General features: G+C 39.4%; 2 protein-coding genes across 2 annotated transcripts; both read right to left on the bottom strand.

Moving 5' to 3' along the window:
- Positions 1 to 435: 435 nt before the first annotated feature.
- On the bottom strand, positions 436 to 4,607 carry TM4SF18 (transmembrane 4 L six family member 18). Its single transcript, XM_083868795.1, has 5 exons — positions 4,134 to 4,607; positions 2,477 to 2,566; positions 1,680 to 1,822; positions 1,403 to 1,583; positions 436 to 1,010 (listed from the first exon to the last, which is right to left on the bottom strand). The coding sequence occupies exons 1-5, from the start codon at positions 4,308 to 4,310 to the stop codon at positions 996 to 998; spliced, it is 606 nt and encodes a 201-aa protein (XP_083724921.1). The 5' UTR covers positions 4,311 to 4,607; the 3' UTR covers positions 436 to 995.
- Positions 4,608 to 7,303: 2,696 nt separating this feature from the next.
- TM4SF1 (transmembrane 4 L six family member 1) lies at positions 7,304 to 12,012 on the bottom strand (the record flags this gene model as incomplete). Its single annotated transcript, XM_083868230.1, has 6 exons — positions 7,304 to 7,337; positions 7,561 to 7,640; positions 8,268 to 8,448; positions 9,780 to 9,928; positions 10,016 to 10,105; positions 11,836 to 12,012. The coding sequence occupies 6 exons, from the start codon at positions 12,010 to 12,012 to the stop codon at positions 7,304 to 7,306; spliced, it is 711 nt and encodes a 236-aa protein (XP_083724356.1).
- Between the last annotated feature and the right edge of the window lie 2,954 nt (positions 12,013 to 14,966).

Consider the following 14,966-nt stretch of genomic DNA (forward strand, 5'->3'; position numbering starts at 1 on the left):
ACTGGGAATGAAAAAATAATTCTCTGAGAAAGTAAAAATACCCTTTACCTGCTAATTTAAAACATATTATTATTTTTCATCCGATCATTATTGTCAAGAATGTTAGCCTTCTACTGTAGCGAGGTCAGGATACTTGAAAAAATGTTAATGAACTAATATTGGGTGCTCACGAGGTTCCCTCATATGTTCCCTCAAGTCACATAATACTTGACTAAAAGGACAAAGTTTGTCTTTAAGTGTAAAGTGAAAAGAAACCTAGTGCAGCTATTAGCATGTACCAATTAGCACAGGTGAGTTCAGACCTGTGTCTAAAATGTCAGTCAGGCCCAGGTGCCTTTTTTACCACATGAAGACTTGATGGACTTTTTTCGGTAATTCCTTTTTGCAGTTAAGAACTTCTAAGATGGAAGGAGCAGGGTAGGCTCTACCTTCCATCACCATCATGGTCTGTCTGTGACTAAAAGTCGTTAATTTAGAAATCATGGCTTCACTCAGTGCACTAACAACCCCCTACTGGGCCTTGAATTAGGCCCTTTCAGAACAACAAATAGTCATATGGTTGAAGCAATGACAAGGGAGTACAAAAGCAGTTCTACAGCAGTTTATTAAAAAAAAAGAAAAAAAAAAAAGAAAAAAAAAAGAAAAAAAAAAAAAGAAAAAAAAAGAAAAAGAAAGAAAAAAAAAAAAAGAAGAAAAAAAAAAGGTTATTTCAATTCAAAAGCAGTTCCATTGTATTCAAACATCCCTATTGTCACAACAAGTTGGAGGGTAAAAAAATGAAGTGTCCCTGCCAGGAGCAACAGGATAGCTGAAGAAAAATGTAGATGTCAGATAGGTCAAATATACTTAATCCAAAACAGAGAAGTTTGACAGATTCAAGACAAGGCTTTCATTTTCCTTTGTAGCACTCAAATCTACCGCTGAGGATTATGGAGAGGCCATTTCTCTCTTTTTCCAGGGGTGGAAGCGAAGCAGCGACGATTTCCTCGCCATTGTCAGAGAACCCCAGCCTGCAAGGAAAAAACAAAGTGCTAATCTTCCTCATCATTGCTGTGAAAGCCACACATTAGTAACAACGTCTGTAAATTGAATATTAGAACAAAGCTGTTCAGCAACCGCTGCTGACATAATGGACTTTGCATCAGTGTTAATTTCCCAACCACTTTTTTTTCTTCTCAGTCCTAGTCTTAAGGGTCAGAGTGAGCAGTCACCAACCTCTGTATACCACAGGAAATTAGTGGATTAATCAAAACAAACAAATGTATTTTCAGTATTATCTGGAAAAAAATATGCAGTAGCATAGAGAATGCATACCCAAAAGGGTAGGACCCAGCTGAGAGAAATTGCTGAAGCTACAGCGACAAGGAGATGCTTAAGAAATTAACCTCAGGTGTTTTGTTACCTGCCCAAAAACAGAATAGGTTCCACAGAGTGTTCGTTTCAACTCAGCAGCCACTTTGAGAATGCAGATGATCAACTGCAATCCACTGAGAGCTATTAAAATTGAGAGTAAAATGATGTTCCACTCCACTATGTTAGCAGGTTCTGTGCACTTAGACCAGGCAGGGTAATCTGTGAGGTACCTATTAGAGAAACATCAGACTGAAGTAAGAAGAATGTTTCTGAATACTGATTTGATAAACAATTTCTTCCAGAAGAGTTACACCAATGTTTCTTACCCCCCAGCAGTGTCTTTGAAAATATAATTCCATCCACTTGATGAATTGCAGAAAGGGCCTTGAATCAAATGCAGGGTAAAAATGATGCAACTGTATCCTGAGAAGGCAATTCCAAGCAGGGCTAGCACAATAGATATAAAACTCTGAAGTAAAGACAGAGAGATAAGTATTACCCTGTGGGGATAGTGTCAACAACAAATATGATCATTCAGTCTGTCTACCTACTTCATTGGGGCTGAAATTCACGTTTGATTTTCCTAGTCTTCAAAATTCAGAAAGAAAAGCAGCAGGTAAAGAATAGTAAGAATACACACACAAAATAAAGATGAACACCGAGTTTAAAACAGTTCTACAACTGTAAGTTATGTATTATTTCAGTGGGGTTTTTAAACTTGCATTTTTTAAAGTTGTTTCCCAAAATACCAGAGGAACACAACCATGTATTAAATACATCTGCATCCCAGATAGTGTGTACTGGGCCATTTCTGAAAAAATCCCCCAAGTCCAAATCATATGGGCAAAGGGATGAAGATATTTAGCTGGTATGCTTCATTCTATGTTCTTATTTTATTTTACAAAGATTTGGGGAAGTGCGTGTCTAATTTTCTTTCATCCTTCTTATGCTTCAGAAGAAAGAAGCTACACTTTCTGTGACCTTGCAAACCAATTTAGAATCCTCTGTGAAAGGAAGTGAAAACAGCAGTGGAGAGGGCAGCAGGATGTGCTGGAAGCACATGAGTGGGAAGGCATTTGAAACAAAAGCTGAGGAGGTGCACAGAAATAAAACACAGACTCACCCTGTAGGTTTTGTTACAGCTCTCACTCTGGCAGCACCGATAGAACACACTGCACTCCAGTGTTATCAGAACTGCTGCCAAAAGAAGGATCTGTAAGAGGATGTATAGGGTCAGTGGGATGACTGCAGATACTAAGCCAAAGCCTCCTTCACCTTTGGGAGGCAGGGACTGCATCTCTTCTTCTGTCTTGATATTTTAGTGCTGATCCATAGGACAGCACACTTACTCAAGGCACACTGGACCTGGAGTGGTTTTAGTAGGCTGCTGCTGTACTTGTGTCTTGTACTTGAAAGACAAGAGTACAGCATCTCCCACCACAGTAAAGTGCTGTGAGCTTGGGCACAGCTACACCAATGAAACTGAAACAATAAAACCAAGTTCACAAGCAAAAAAATCAACACCAGTGAAAATGAGGGTACTTTATTGATACAAATACACCAGTTCAACACCTTGCTGACACAGGCACACAAATCAGGGAATTGCCTTTATTACCACCACACTTATTCTAGAAACAGTCAGTAATGCAAACTTTTGATTACATTCACCTGGACTTTCATTCATTTGTCAAGTATCCACACTGATCTTTTCAGACTATGGGATTATTTAAACCCGATCCTAGAATAATTTTGACCTATAGGATCTGGGCTCCAGCACCACAAACTGCCATTTAGAGAGGCACAGGTTTGAAAAGGGAAGTATGAGAAAAGAATATTCCTGAATCACAACACTATCCTTTCACATGCTGCTGATGGGGTTGTAACAGAATGATACATGCATTTTTAATAAATTGGTAATAATCTTAAGGCAAAAAATGTTTCAAAATATCAGTATCACTGTCGTAGTTAACATTTTCATACATTTGCAAACTATTTTTCTGTTTGAATCCTCTGTCTCACCGTTTTTTTCTTCTGCTAGAACAGAAGGTTTTCCTTCTGCTTTAAAGAGAATACACAATTTCAAAAGTGTCAAATGTTTTAATAACAGTTCAGCACCTTCATAAAAACCCTCACTTATGCAGATAAACCCTTTTTAAGCACTGTGTGCAGTGCACTTTGATCACATAACCACTTTCTGTTCCTGAGGCTACAGCTCTTTACGAATGTGGTGAATCACAGGAGCAGTGGGCAGCTCCATGATAGTTTATTACTGCAGATGAGCATATTACAAATGTAACAGGGAAAATCCTACTATGCTAATAACGGTGAGACAATTTTCTGTATTTAGGCTGACAACAGTACTACCTGATGCATTGTGAACTCTGTTCAGTCTTCTAAATAGTGGATTGCATACAGCTCTTAAAAATGTCTGAACCATCATGAGCTTTTTTTTTTATTTGCTAAAAAAGCTCTAATTCAACCTCCACAGGTGATTAAATCAACATAGTGCTTTCCTCCATACTACAAGCATAAATTACATATAAACAAAAAGACAGCAGAAAAAAAACCCCAACACACCCTGCAAAGTCATTTGCAGTTAATAACATACATAACTTGCCATTCAGTATGCTAACTTTTTTTTCAGTTTCATTTTTTCTGCCTGCAGTGGTTTTTGTTGAAGCAATCCATATATTCTTTTTAAAAAGCAATTTCTGAAGAGTTATTCAAGATTATTTGCAGTAGAATGCAATTCACTAAAAATCCATAGACTGAGCACTTACCATCACACCTGAGAAACAGATCCCTTCAAAATACCACTCATGGTTGGGGAGCTGGTAACTGGCAGCATGCAGAGCTTTCCCGTTTGGAAAGTATAGGAGGATGTTCACAACAATACTCCAAAGTGCAAGAGGTACCAGCAGGCAGCTCAAACAGCTTCCACATGTCTCCAAAGCCATCTCCCAAGAACTCTGGAAGTTTTGTTCTTCTAAGCTAACAAAAGTTTACAAGACTTCCAATATAAGAAGCGTTTTGATCTCCCCTGCTTGATTCAGTCATTTCATATTCACAGGAACCAGTGGCTGCAGTGTGATTCCAAGGACAGAAGTGCTTAGCAGTTAGTGCAGATGATATTCATCTGTTAGAACAACAGATGAATATCACTGTGTAAACTCACTGTCCTGTGTTAAGCACGTCTTTAAGTAGCCATTTCCCTTCTAAAAGATTCTCCTTTGTGATCTTCCAAATGAACTATGTCTAGGAGTCAGACTCAGGAAGGAACTTCAAAGCTCTCATTTCCTAGTGGCTGCTCAAAAATGTCCTCCTCCCTATGACACGAACTGCAACACTGTTTGTGACAGAAACGAGGTTTTTCAACCTTACAGCAGCATGAGGAAGGGAGTTGCAAGAAGATAAATAAGCCAGTCTCTATACAGAAGGCCACATTCTGTCTCATACTACAGAGATTTATTAGGAGAAACCCAAGGGGGAACTGACCAGCAACAGCAAGCTGAGTCTGGGCCATCTACCAGAGAGAAGCCCAAGAAACACTGGTTAGAAACTGCAAGGCAGTCTTATTGTCACACTTTTAATCAATTACTCTTTCCCACAGCATTATGTGGCTCCAGTGCTTCGCAAATTAAATCCTGCTATTTCTCCAATTGTTTCATTCTCTGCTTACAGCTGAGCTTGCACAGCTACAGACCTGACCTATGCACATGTGATTTCTTGTGCAGGACAAAAGGTCTGGCTGTTATTTTGAAATGCCTGCTGTTTGCACTGTGCAAAGCCAAAGCCAGGCAGCTTTCCCATTGTCAGATGTCATCATTCCCCAACCCTGGAGCATCTAAACACTACCCCAGTAACACAGAGCCAGGGCAGCTTGAACGCTTACAGCACCACCCAAGCCTTGAGTCTATGTCCCTGTGAGTCATCAGAAAAGTAATTCAAGAATGACCTTAAGCTTTACTCAATAGGAAAGTTGTAGTCAGAGAACTAAAAAAAAAAAAAAAAAAAAAAAAAAAAAAGAAAGTGGGGGGGAGGGAAGGTGCTTTATCAAAAGCAGGAAGGCTGATTTTAGAAGCAATGACATCACAACATATTTTCCTTCTGTTTCCTCATAAGCTGTTTCAGGCTCTTCATAGATGAGGCTTCCCTCATCCTCTCATAAAAGCTGTTTGAATTGCATGTTGTAACTAATTCCATACTGTCACTTAACATGAGATCACACAAGGAAATGGGCATGATGGTACTCACACAATTACACCACTTTTCTACCAGCTCTCTGCTGTGAGTCTTCTCTTTGTCTAGGAGGTTTCATTTTGAAGCCCTTATTCTTGACCTTCCCATATTTTCTGTTTTACTCTCTCATCACTATGGACACCTTTTTTCAGGTCTCCCTCTAATCAGAATTTGTTGCAAACCTGCTTTTCCAGACTCATAGGCAGAGACAGAACTCATGTCATCAACACTATGCCACAGAGAGCAGAGAAAACAGCTGCATTTAAACCATGCACAATCCACATGACTGATTTTTTAGTACAAAACTCAAAGATCATATAATTGGCTGAAATATTTTCTTAAAAGCAAAGGCCAAGATTAGTAGCAAGCACCTTACTTTATTATCACATTTCATGCTATTTCCATTATAAACTGTTCTGATTAGAAGAAGCTAACTTGGGAAATGATGACTGAAGCAGCATTTGTTCTGCAGTACAGCAGTCTGCTTAATGACTTTGTTTTAAACTGAGCTCTGCAAATACCAAATCACTGTGTGGTTATTTTTCTGTCATATAATGCCACTAAAACAGGAAACAACTATTTTATACTAAGAATTAAGCAAACCTGTAAGCCAGTTTCTCAAACATCTTGCCAAATGTTGCAAGTACTGCTTTTCCATTGCTGTCATTATTCATGAGTTGTTTCCAAGCCTGTTACCGAAAAGTCATGTTTACTCTGTGTGAGTGACTTCTGTGCCAGCTGAAATGAATACAAACTAAACCAATCACTTCTTCACAATGTAACTGATAAATCTCTCAAAACGCTGTCTTATACACCAGGCAATAAAATAATCCAGCTGGCCATTTTTTACATGATAATATAAATAACGAGGAGTAATGCTGTGCATTAGGGCTACAGGAATCTATTGGTGCTGCATGCATTTGTGCTGAAATTTCAAGTCTAAATTCTAGTGTAATAATTTTGTGTATTGGAATTCATAAAATTGTTTTAGTTGTTTAATTAATTGGGTGTGCCAGAAAAGCAAATAACCATTATGCAAGAATAAAGGCAAAAATCTTTAAATGAGCCAAACCAAGCAAGGAAGCAGTTCCCACTCTTGCAGAGCCTGCTGGAGAGGAAAAATCTGAGTGCTTTAAATCCACATTCTCATGCCACCACTGCCCTTTACTCCAAGACCAGGCAAGCAGTGTTTCAGCATGGGCAGGGAAGGAATCATTGATACCTCCTGGGTATTTTTAATACAAATCTTTATTTGTGAAATACAGGGGAAGTTCAGAAAAATCCTGAAAAGCCCTCAATCATTCACATTTTACTGCTGCTTTGGTTTGTGTCCAGCTGACCAAAACCTTTTATCCAGGCCAGGCTGGATTTGGTTTGTGCTCGTTCCAAGATCAGAATGAAAGAGCAACTTTATTGGGAAAACAGGACAAAGTACAGAGCTGTTGTGCCAGTAGGAAGAGAAAAATAAATAAAGCCACTCTAGTGACACGATACAGTTGCCTGTATCAAGATGAAATGAACCAAAGATATTCAGGGTACATTTTGCCTTTCAGTTCAGGCAGGTTAGTGAAAACCTGCATATGACTCCATCAACAAAGGCCTCAAGTCTGTTAAATTCATGGCAACAGCAGTTTGACAACAATTTCAGTATGCATGGAATGTTTTAAAAAAATCCACAGTATACTCATTACAGCACACACATGCACCGATGTCAATGCACCATCAGGTGTCTAGCAAACATATGCCTGTGGGGGGGAACAAAAAGAAAGAAACATATTAATAGAAAGAATGCTAATATTGTATTCAACTAAAAATGCAAAAATTAACCGGACCACATTTAGAAAACCATAGCATAGCTCTTCTATACTGCAGATAGAGCAAGGAAAACAGAAGGAAGAAAAGAGTAATAGCTTTGAAAGAGCCCCAACACTCAACTACGTCAATAAAAAATGTAAAACGCATGCTTACCTATAGTGTGTGATATAAATTATATCTAGTTCATACTTTAAGCCATTGAGGATTCCAATACTAGCGCTCTGATACTGATTCTGGAATATGTCCAAACTATTTAACAAGGCTTTAAAGAAATTTGGAGAAAATTTCCTTTCCTCAATCAAAAAAAAAAAAATCTACCTTCAAACCCCCTCCCCCAGATCTGTCTGCAGATTTTGTTAGCTATCTGCAGTTTAATTTTTTCTCTTATCTTGCTTCCACTAAGCAAGGCACGATGCTGCAGTTTTCATTATATGCAGCATTTTGTCAGTAACTTATGAGCTGCTGTGGACAAAACACAAGGCTAACACAATATAATTAGAACAAGCACTACACTGTGCAACAATGGTTTAGGCTAAGACCACAACCACCAGGAGATCTGTATCTAGTTGTATCACCTATAGGGTGCTGATGATCACATGTGTCACTGGACAGATAAAAGCCCTCTAGCACCTTGCTCTCAGGCAGTTTAACATCACTGTGACGGCTGAGGAATCAGCTGAAAGCATGTGATCAAACAGTACATGAAAATTCTAATCACAACAGTGGTGTAGAAACAGCTGTACAGGGAATTGTGGCTTAAGAATACCTATAAAGTAACTGCTGAGTAGAACTCCACAGTAGTATGAGTAACAAATTGCATATTCATCTGAGAGGCATGGGTATATCTGCAATTTTCTTACCTCCTCGTGACTGCAGCACAACCCACACAGTCCTCCAAGAATGCCATTGATTATCTGTATGAAGCACAGAATGAATTCTATTCCTCCCAAAACAAGGAGGATAGAAAAGAGGGTGACATTCCACTGCACGATGTTTTGAGGTTCCTGACATGCAGACCACTTGTTATACTCAAACAAGTACCTGTACACAGCAATTAAAAGCATATTAACATTGTGTCAGAGTGGGATACTTAACATATACTAGAACCAAATTATGTCTGGTCTGTAACTGCATTGAGGATATTCACTCCATAGAGTCCTAACAGGATAGGTTCCCTTAGGAATAGATCCCTAAAGGAATAGGAAAATGAGTGGTTTACTCTGTGCAAAGTTGGTTTGGTTTAGGAACATGCTGAAATATCAACCACACATTTTTGCTAAGTCAATTTCTTTTAAAAAAATAATCTAAGCCATAAAGGCAGAATTTCCTGTTGCTGATTAAAGTGAGGCACAAACTCAAGAAAGCTGAAAGAGCAAAGGTTTTTCTCAAAACAGTCACAGAGCTTTGCAGGACTGGGCCTTTTTTCTAAAGACAGCAGTCACTGAGGCAAATGGGTCACTTTCTCTCCTGCCGCCTTTGGGCCCTCCCATGCTTATTTGGATGAGTCAAACAGAACAAATGTGATGAGGTACTGCAGTATTTCAGCTGTTACTGCTCACTCACATCTTGAGAACATCAGCACTTGCCTTCAGCAAGGACTTAACCTAGTTCTTCTACACTCAGTCATGGTCAGGAGGATGGAGAAGAAAGAATGACCCCTCTTATGAGAGATACAAGTGAAACGTAAAATTCAAACTCTACTGCAAAGAGATTTATGTGGCCTCTTAGTACTCCAACTGCGTCTAGTCTGGCATCAGCCATAGGCTGTTGCTAGATACAGCCTTGAGGTTGCTAGCCATACAAGCACTTTAAAAGCATGCCATGATATGAATCACATCAGGATTTATGGGCATTAATGGGGAATAGTATACTGAGACTTTTTTGCAGGAGAACCTTAATTAGGGAGAGGCTTCTTGCCTCTCTGCCCTGCAGTGTATAAAGATTCTTATAAACCTTCTCAAGTTTCATTTATGAGATTCTATGCCATTGTTACTAATGGGGACATTTGTGCCACTTTATGCTGAGGCAAAGCAGCTTCAGAAGCAAGCCTGACAAAACAGACTCTTACACACATTATAAGACAATTATCTTAACAACCACTATTCCTAGTTTGTAAATTGTTCAAAGTCCTAAAACTTTGTACTTTGTTAGAGATGTTCAATTACATGAACAGTATATGATGTATAGATTTAATCACCTGTATGTATTTCTGTGGCTTTGGTTTTACACTGTGGCAGCAATGGTAACTGATGCCACTTGTTTTTACCAAGTGGGGAGGATAAAGTTATGAATAGATCTTGGTATATGGTTACTGGAATAAAGCCCATGTGTACATTGGGAAGAGATAACACCCTCATGAACAGACAACTTACCCTCCAGAGGAGTCAGTGAAAGGATAGATCCAGTTTCTCTCTAGGTGGGTAAAACAATACGGTCCTTGAGACAACCCCAGTGCTGAAATGATGATACAATATCCAGAGCCAAGGATCCCAACAAAGGCTGCCAGAACTGAGGACAGCATCTGCACGGCAGACATAAACATGAACTGTGAGCACAGCCATCGCTGTCTTTGGGATCACCTGGGGCTGGGATGTCCAGGCTCACTTACCGCACAGCTCTTCCCACAGCTCTCGTGCCCAAAGCACCCACAGCAGTCGTCATTGTGGAGCCCAATGAACACTGCAGCTGGAATGAGCACCTGAGTGAGGAGCAAACAAACCACACTGTTCCTTTTGGCTTCACAGACAGGGCAGATAAAACACAGTCTTTGAATTTCATTGATTTATCTTTTTTCTTGGCAGTCAGCTCGTACAGGTGATTCAGCTTTACTCCTATTTAACACAGTAGGCATCTCACTACTGACATCAACCCCGGGACAGATATATTTCTGTTGCCACTTTGTGGCAATATTGCGCTTAAGCACAGAAAGAGACTGTTGGGGTATTGCTACAGCTAAAGTATTTCAGCTTTAAAAGTTTCTGTTCACATTAAAGGCTATACCTGCAAATAAAATGCTTTGGGAAAAAAAAAAAAAAAAAAAAAAAAAAAAGCATTATCTTTGTTCCAATGAGGAGTACCAAATAAAGATTTTTGAAAAACAGTTACTGCCAATATACTTGTTACTTAAGAAAAATCATCATTGCTTGTGTAACAAACCAGTCTGACCAGAGTAGAAAGTCTAGTAAAATTCTGCTAAATTCAGACAAACATCTCATTGCAGACATCTACTTTTTTCCAAGATTTCACAACCAGTTTCCAGTGACAGAAATGTGAACTAACAAAGCAGAAGCAATCGGTGTGAAACACAAACCATCCATACTCCAGAGTTTCTAGCATAAAATCAAGAATGAACAGAGCTGATTAAACAGAGGATCCTATCACCAGCAATAACAGCACTTAACAGTGTCCACTTATAAAGACTCTACACCCAAGAGTACTCTGGAAAATCATAAAGAAAGGGTAGAGAGTTATTTGCAAATGCCACAGCCTTACTTAATATGAAACTAGAATAAGAACTGCCCTGTTGAACAGACACATACTTGTCAGCCTTTACTCAAACCCATTGCTGAGCCCAGTGCTTCCAGTCCAGACGAGGTTGTACAAATGTGCTGCAGGAGAAGTTCCATTGATCTCACTAGTATTATTCTGTTTTGCAAATCCACTCCAGGTCCCAAAGGGACTGTAACACAGCTGTAAGCACTTCTCACATCACAAAGCACCTTTGCATGCAGTTGTTTTTAACCTGTGATTTGCAGACCCCTTGAGATCATAGAAGCATAGAGTGTTAAGAATTGGAAGGGACCTATAACCTATTTCTAAGAGGACTTCTAAAAGCAGATGAAAAAGGAAGCCTGGAGTCAGGGGTGTTAAATATGCTGCAATCTGGTCCACAAAACTGAAAAGGTAGAAAATAAGAGCTTCGGATTAATGACATCCTATAATGAACACACACTTGCATCCTGTTATTCAAATACAAAGCTTTGACAATTACCACTCAATTGCTCTGAATAAGCAGCTAAGGCAGAGCACATGTCAGCATGTCAGATAATAGAAATTAGGGAATTGTATCTAAATGCTCATTAGTTAGAGAGATTTAAAAGGAGAGTGGTTCAATAATATAATAAAACATTAAGATTTAAACCTTAATGCAAACTGTGATCTGCTGAGACGCTTCATTTCACTTTTGCATTTGGATTCTGTGCCCCAGACCCTATGACTTTTTCAGCTTTAAAGTGACATAATGTTGTAGATAAGATAATCAATAGTAACTAATAATAGCTACAAGAAAATATAGCTCTTTTTAAATACAACTCCAGAGACACCTGTTGACAAGATATTTGATGAATAAGTTCAGGTAACCAATAGAGAAAGAGCAGTACCATGTACCTCCAAAATAAACTTGAAAGAACACACTAGGTTATGACTTACCAGAAGGCCTCCACCTAGAATGCCATGAAGGCACTCCACGTATTTGCCGAGGTGATGCTCTGAAGCAAATCTTGTTTCGCCATTGGGAAAATAAAGTAAAGTGTTGGCCACAATGCAGAGGAGGGCAAGGATGAGCAACTTATAACCAACACATCTAGCACACCTTCCAAAACACATATTCTCAGTTTTAAAAATCCTCCTTCAACTTATCCGATTCAACCTATCTCACACCTGTCCACACCTAAAAGAAGATCAGGGTTTATTCTCACCTCCTTAAATACCAGGGGTTACCTAACTACGTGGATGACACTTACAACCCTCCCTAACCACCATTCCCAATTGCAGAGTGAGAGGGCAGGGATGGCAGAACGCCACCGCCCTTTTTAAATGCAATAATTGTAGATGCACCAAATGCAATGAAGGAAATACTGAATACTGGGTGATTTCACACGAACCTATGATGCTTGGAATAATCACTGGTGAACATGATTAGATGTGAACAACAGGCTTAAACCACAACACAAGTTCTGTAAGGAACTGAAGGAAAAATGTTTTGTTTTCTTTGTTAGAAGCAGCTTTGAATTTTAGGTTTATAGACTGATTCAGAACAACCTGAAGCCAGGGAAAGACTTGGCTGACTTCAACAGCACTGAGTCAGAGTTTTGGGTATAAACAGAATAAGGTCTAGAGCAATGGCAAATATGTAGAGCAACCTCTCACTTTGCTATCCTGTTGATGGAACAATAGAAAACCTCACCAGAAGGTTGGAAAACAAATAAAATGGACAGGTAGGCTTCATAGGAGTGTCCTTGTTCTTTCCATTATAAGAGGAGCTGAATTTAGATTAACAATCAATTAGTAAATGGTTTGGTGACATCTAAACCAAGCAAGCACTCATGAAAAATACTGCTTGAAAAAAAGCAGGATTATAAAAGAGAGTCCTTGCACTAAAATATAATGCAGAGAAACACACAAAAAGAAAAATGCCAAGAAAGAAACAGATTGTATCCAAGGTTTCTAAATGGTGTTTCAGATACCAGTAACAATAATTTCCATGGTAAATGGAGACACAAAATGAACTATAAAAATTAAAATCTAGACTTTTCTCTTTTCCCTCATGCAAATTTTTCTAAAATAGCCCAGAGCCTTTTTCTTCACACCCAGCTCAACACAGAGGTGTGAGCTGCCATGCCCACTGCCATCACAAGGCAAGAGGTAACTAAAACACACAGGCCCAGACTAGATCCAGGTGGTGCTGCTGTTGCCATCATTACAGTACAATGTAATTCTCATTGCAAAACCAGAGGCTTGACAAATGGACTTTGGGAATGTACAGGATATTAGAAGACTATAATGAAACTTTAAAAAAAAATGTCAGTTTCATTTTTTGAAGGTGGGGTGAGATGTGTTTAATAGCTAAATAACACAGTAGAGACAAGCCCAAGTCAAAACCATAGTATTCTTGCAAGAGATGTGAGCAACACTTCCTCTAAGAAAGAGTGTGCAAAACTAAAAGGTGGTGGGGGGGGGGGAGAGAGCAGGCTGGTGCAGCTGTGGCTTTGTGATGTAACTTCTCCGGGTATTGTGGCTGCCGACCTTGGAGACTTCCTTCATTATGAGAAATATCCTCCAATTGTACAAACATAGGCTGGCCATTATTGTGTGCTTCACCTCTAATGACTAAAACAACCCTAAATATGATCCTGCAAGTTTCCTCTGCAGAAGATGGACTGAAAACCTCCTTTATTTTTTTGGGCTAAAAATCCCAAACCACTCCTTCCCCAAAACCCAGCACCCAACACCCTTCCCCCCAGCTCAACAACCACACTAACATATCGCCTGTGGGACATGGATTTAAAATCCTAGCCTGAACCCTATATTTGAAAGCTGTTCTATTTACAACTTAAATAATGGTTTTCTAAATACTTCATTGAAAAAAAAAATACATCATCAAGAACTACCTATATTTAAAATCAATCCTATATTTAAAATATCTTCCAATGACCTTGAAAACACTGTGAAGAAAGAAACAAACAAGACAAACATTGTATTTGATGCAAATACTATTTTTTTACATTAAAAGACCTGGTCAGGTGTGAATCAAGGGGGCTTCACTAATGCCACTGCCATTTGGACGCCCCATGGTACAGCTTCTACCAGAAAGTCTCAATGTGACTTTTCTTTGCAGAATTTCTGGTGGTCCCACCCACCATCCTAAAAAGATTAATGGAGGAAAGTGCCTCTCATGGAAGCACTGGCAGGATGTGGCCACTGTATGACACAGGATAGGAAATAATGGCACGGGCTTCCCCAGTTCATTTGGAAAGACTGGGCCACACAACATATGTATTTACAGAGGTTGTTAATTCCCACTTGCATTCTCTTGTAAGCTCTTCTCATTTGGTCTTTTACTTTTTAATAGGTTGCTGCTTATGGAGGCCAATGCTAGCTCAGACAATTGTTGGGAACATAGTGGGAAGGCACGGTCACTGTTGGCTAAACTAAGGGCAGGCTCTTGGCCAGCTGTGCAGACAGAGCTCCTGGTGACCTTAGGACAACTCCAACTCCCTTTGACCCATCCATGCTGTCATCCATTTCTCAATGTCCAAAGGATGCATTACCCGTGTTTTCCAATCATCATCCACAAAAACACTGTGATGCAGCTGTCACTCTTCTCACCATCTCTCAAGAGCAAGTTGACAAACTTGACCCGGACAGTCACAAGAGGAAGCTGCTCATCCTGAAGTCCTTGGAGCCACAGACAGAAGAAATTCTCCAGATTACTTTGATTGATTAGATGACAACTCCTCAGATGAACCAATGAGCTACCTATGAGCACAAGAAACTACCTGTTGTCATGAGAGCAATTGGTCCTAACACAGCTGTAACACACAGGCAAGTGCTTGCTTGCTACCTCTGCCACCACTTTGGGATAGAAAACCGACCTGAACCACAGAAGTCAGCTTGGAATGAGAGCTCACACTTCTACATAACAACACACACTCACACATACAGAGAACATTTCATTTATTAGTAATAATGCTGACCTAAGAAGGAGTCAGTAACAATGCAACAAAAGTAGTTTTGCCATTTGACCAACCAGTTTGGAGACTGAAAAGCTTACACTCAGG

Source organism: Zosterops lateralis (genome assembly GCF_965231275.1).
Source record: "Zosterops lateralis genome assembly, chromosome: 10".
In the NCBI taxonomy this organism is placed as follows: Eukaryota; Metazoa; Chordata; class Aves; order Passeriformes; family Zosteropidae; genus Zosterops; species Zosterops lateralis.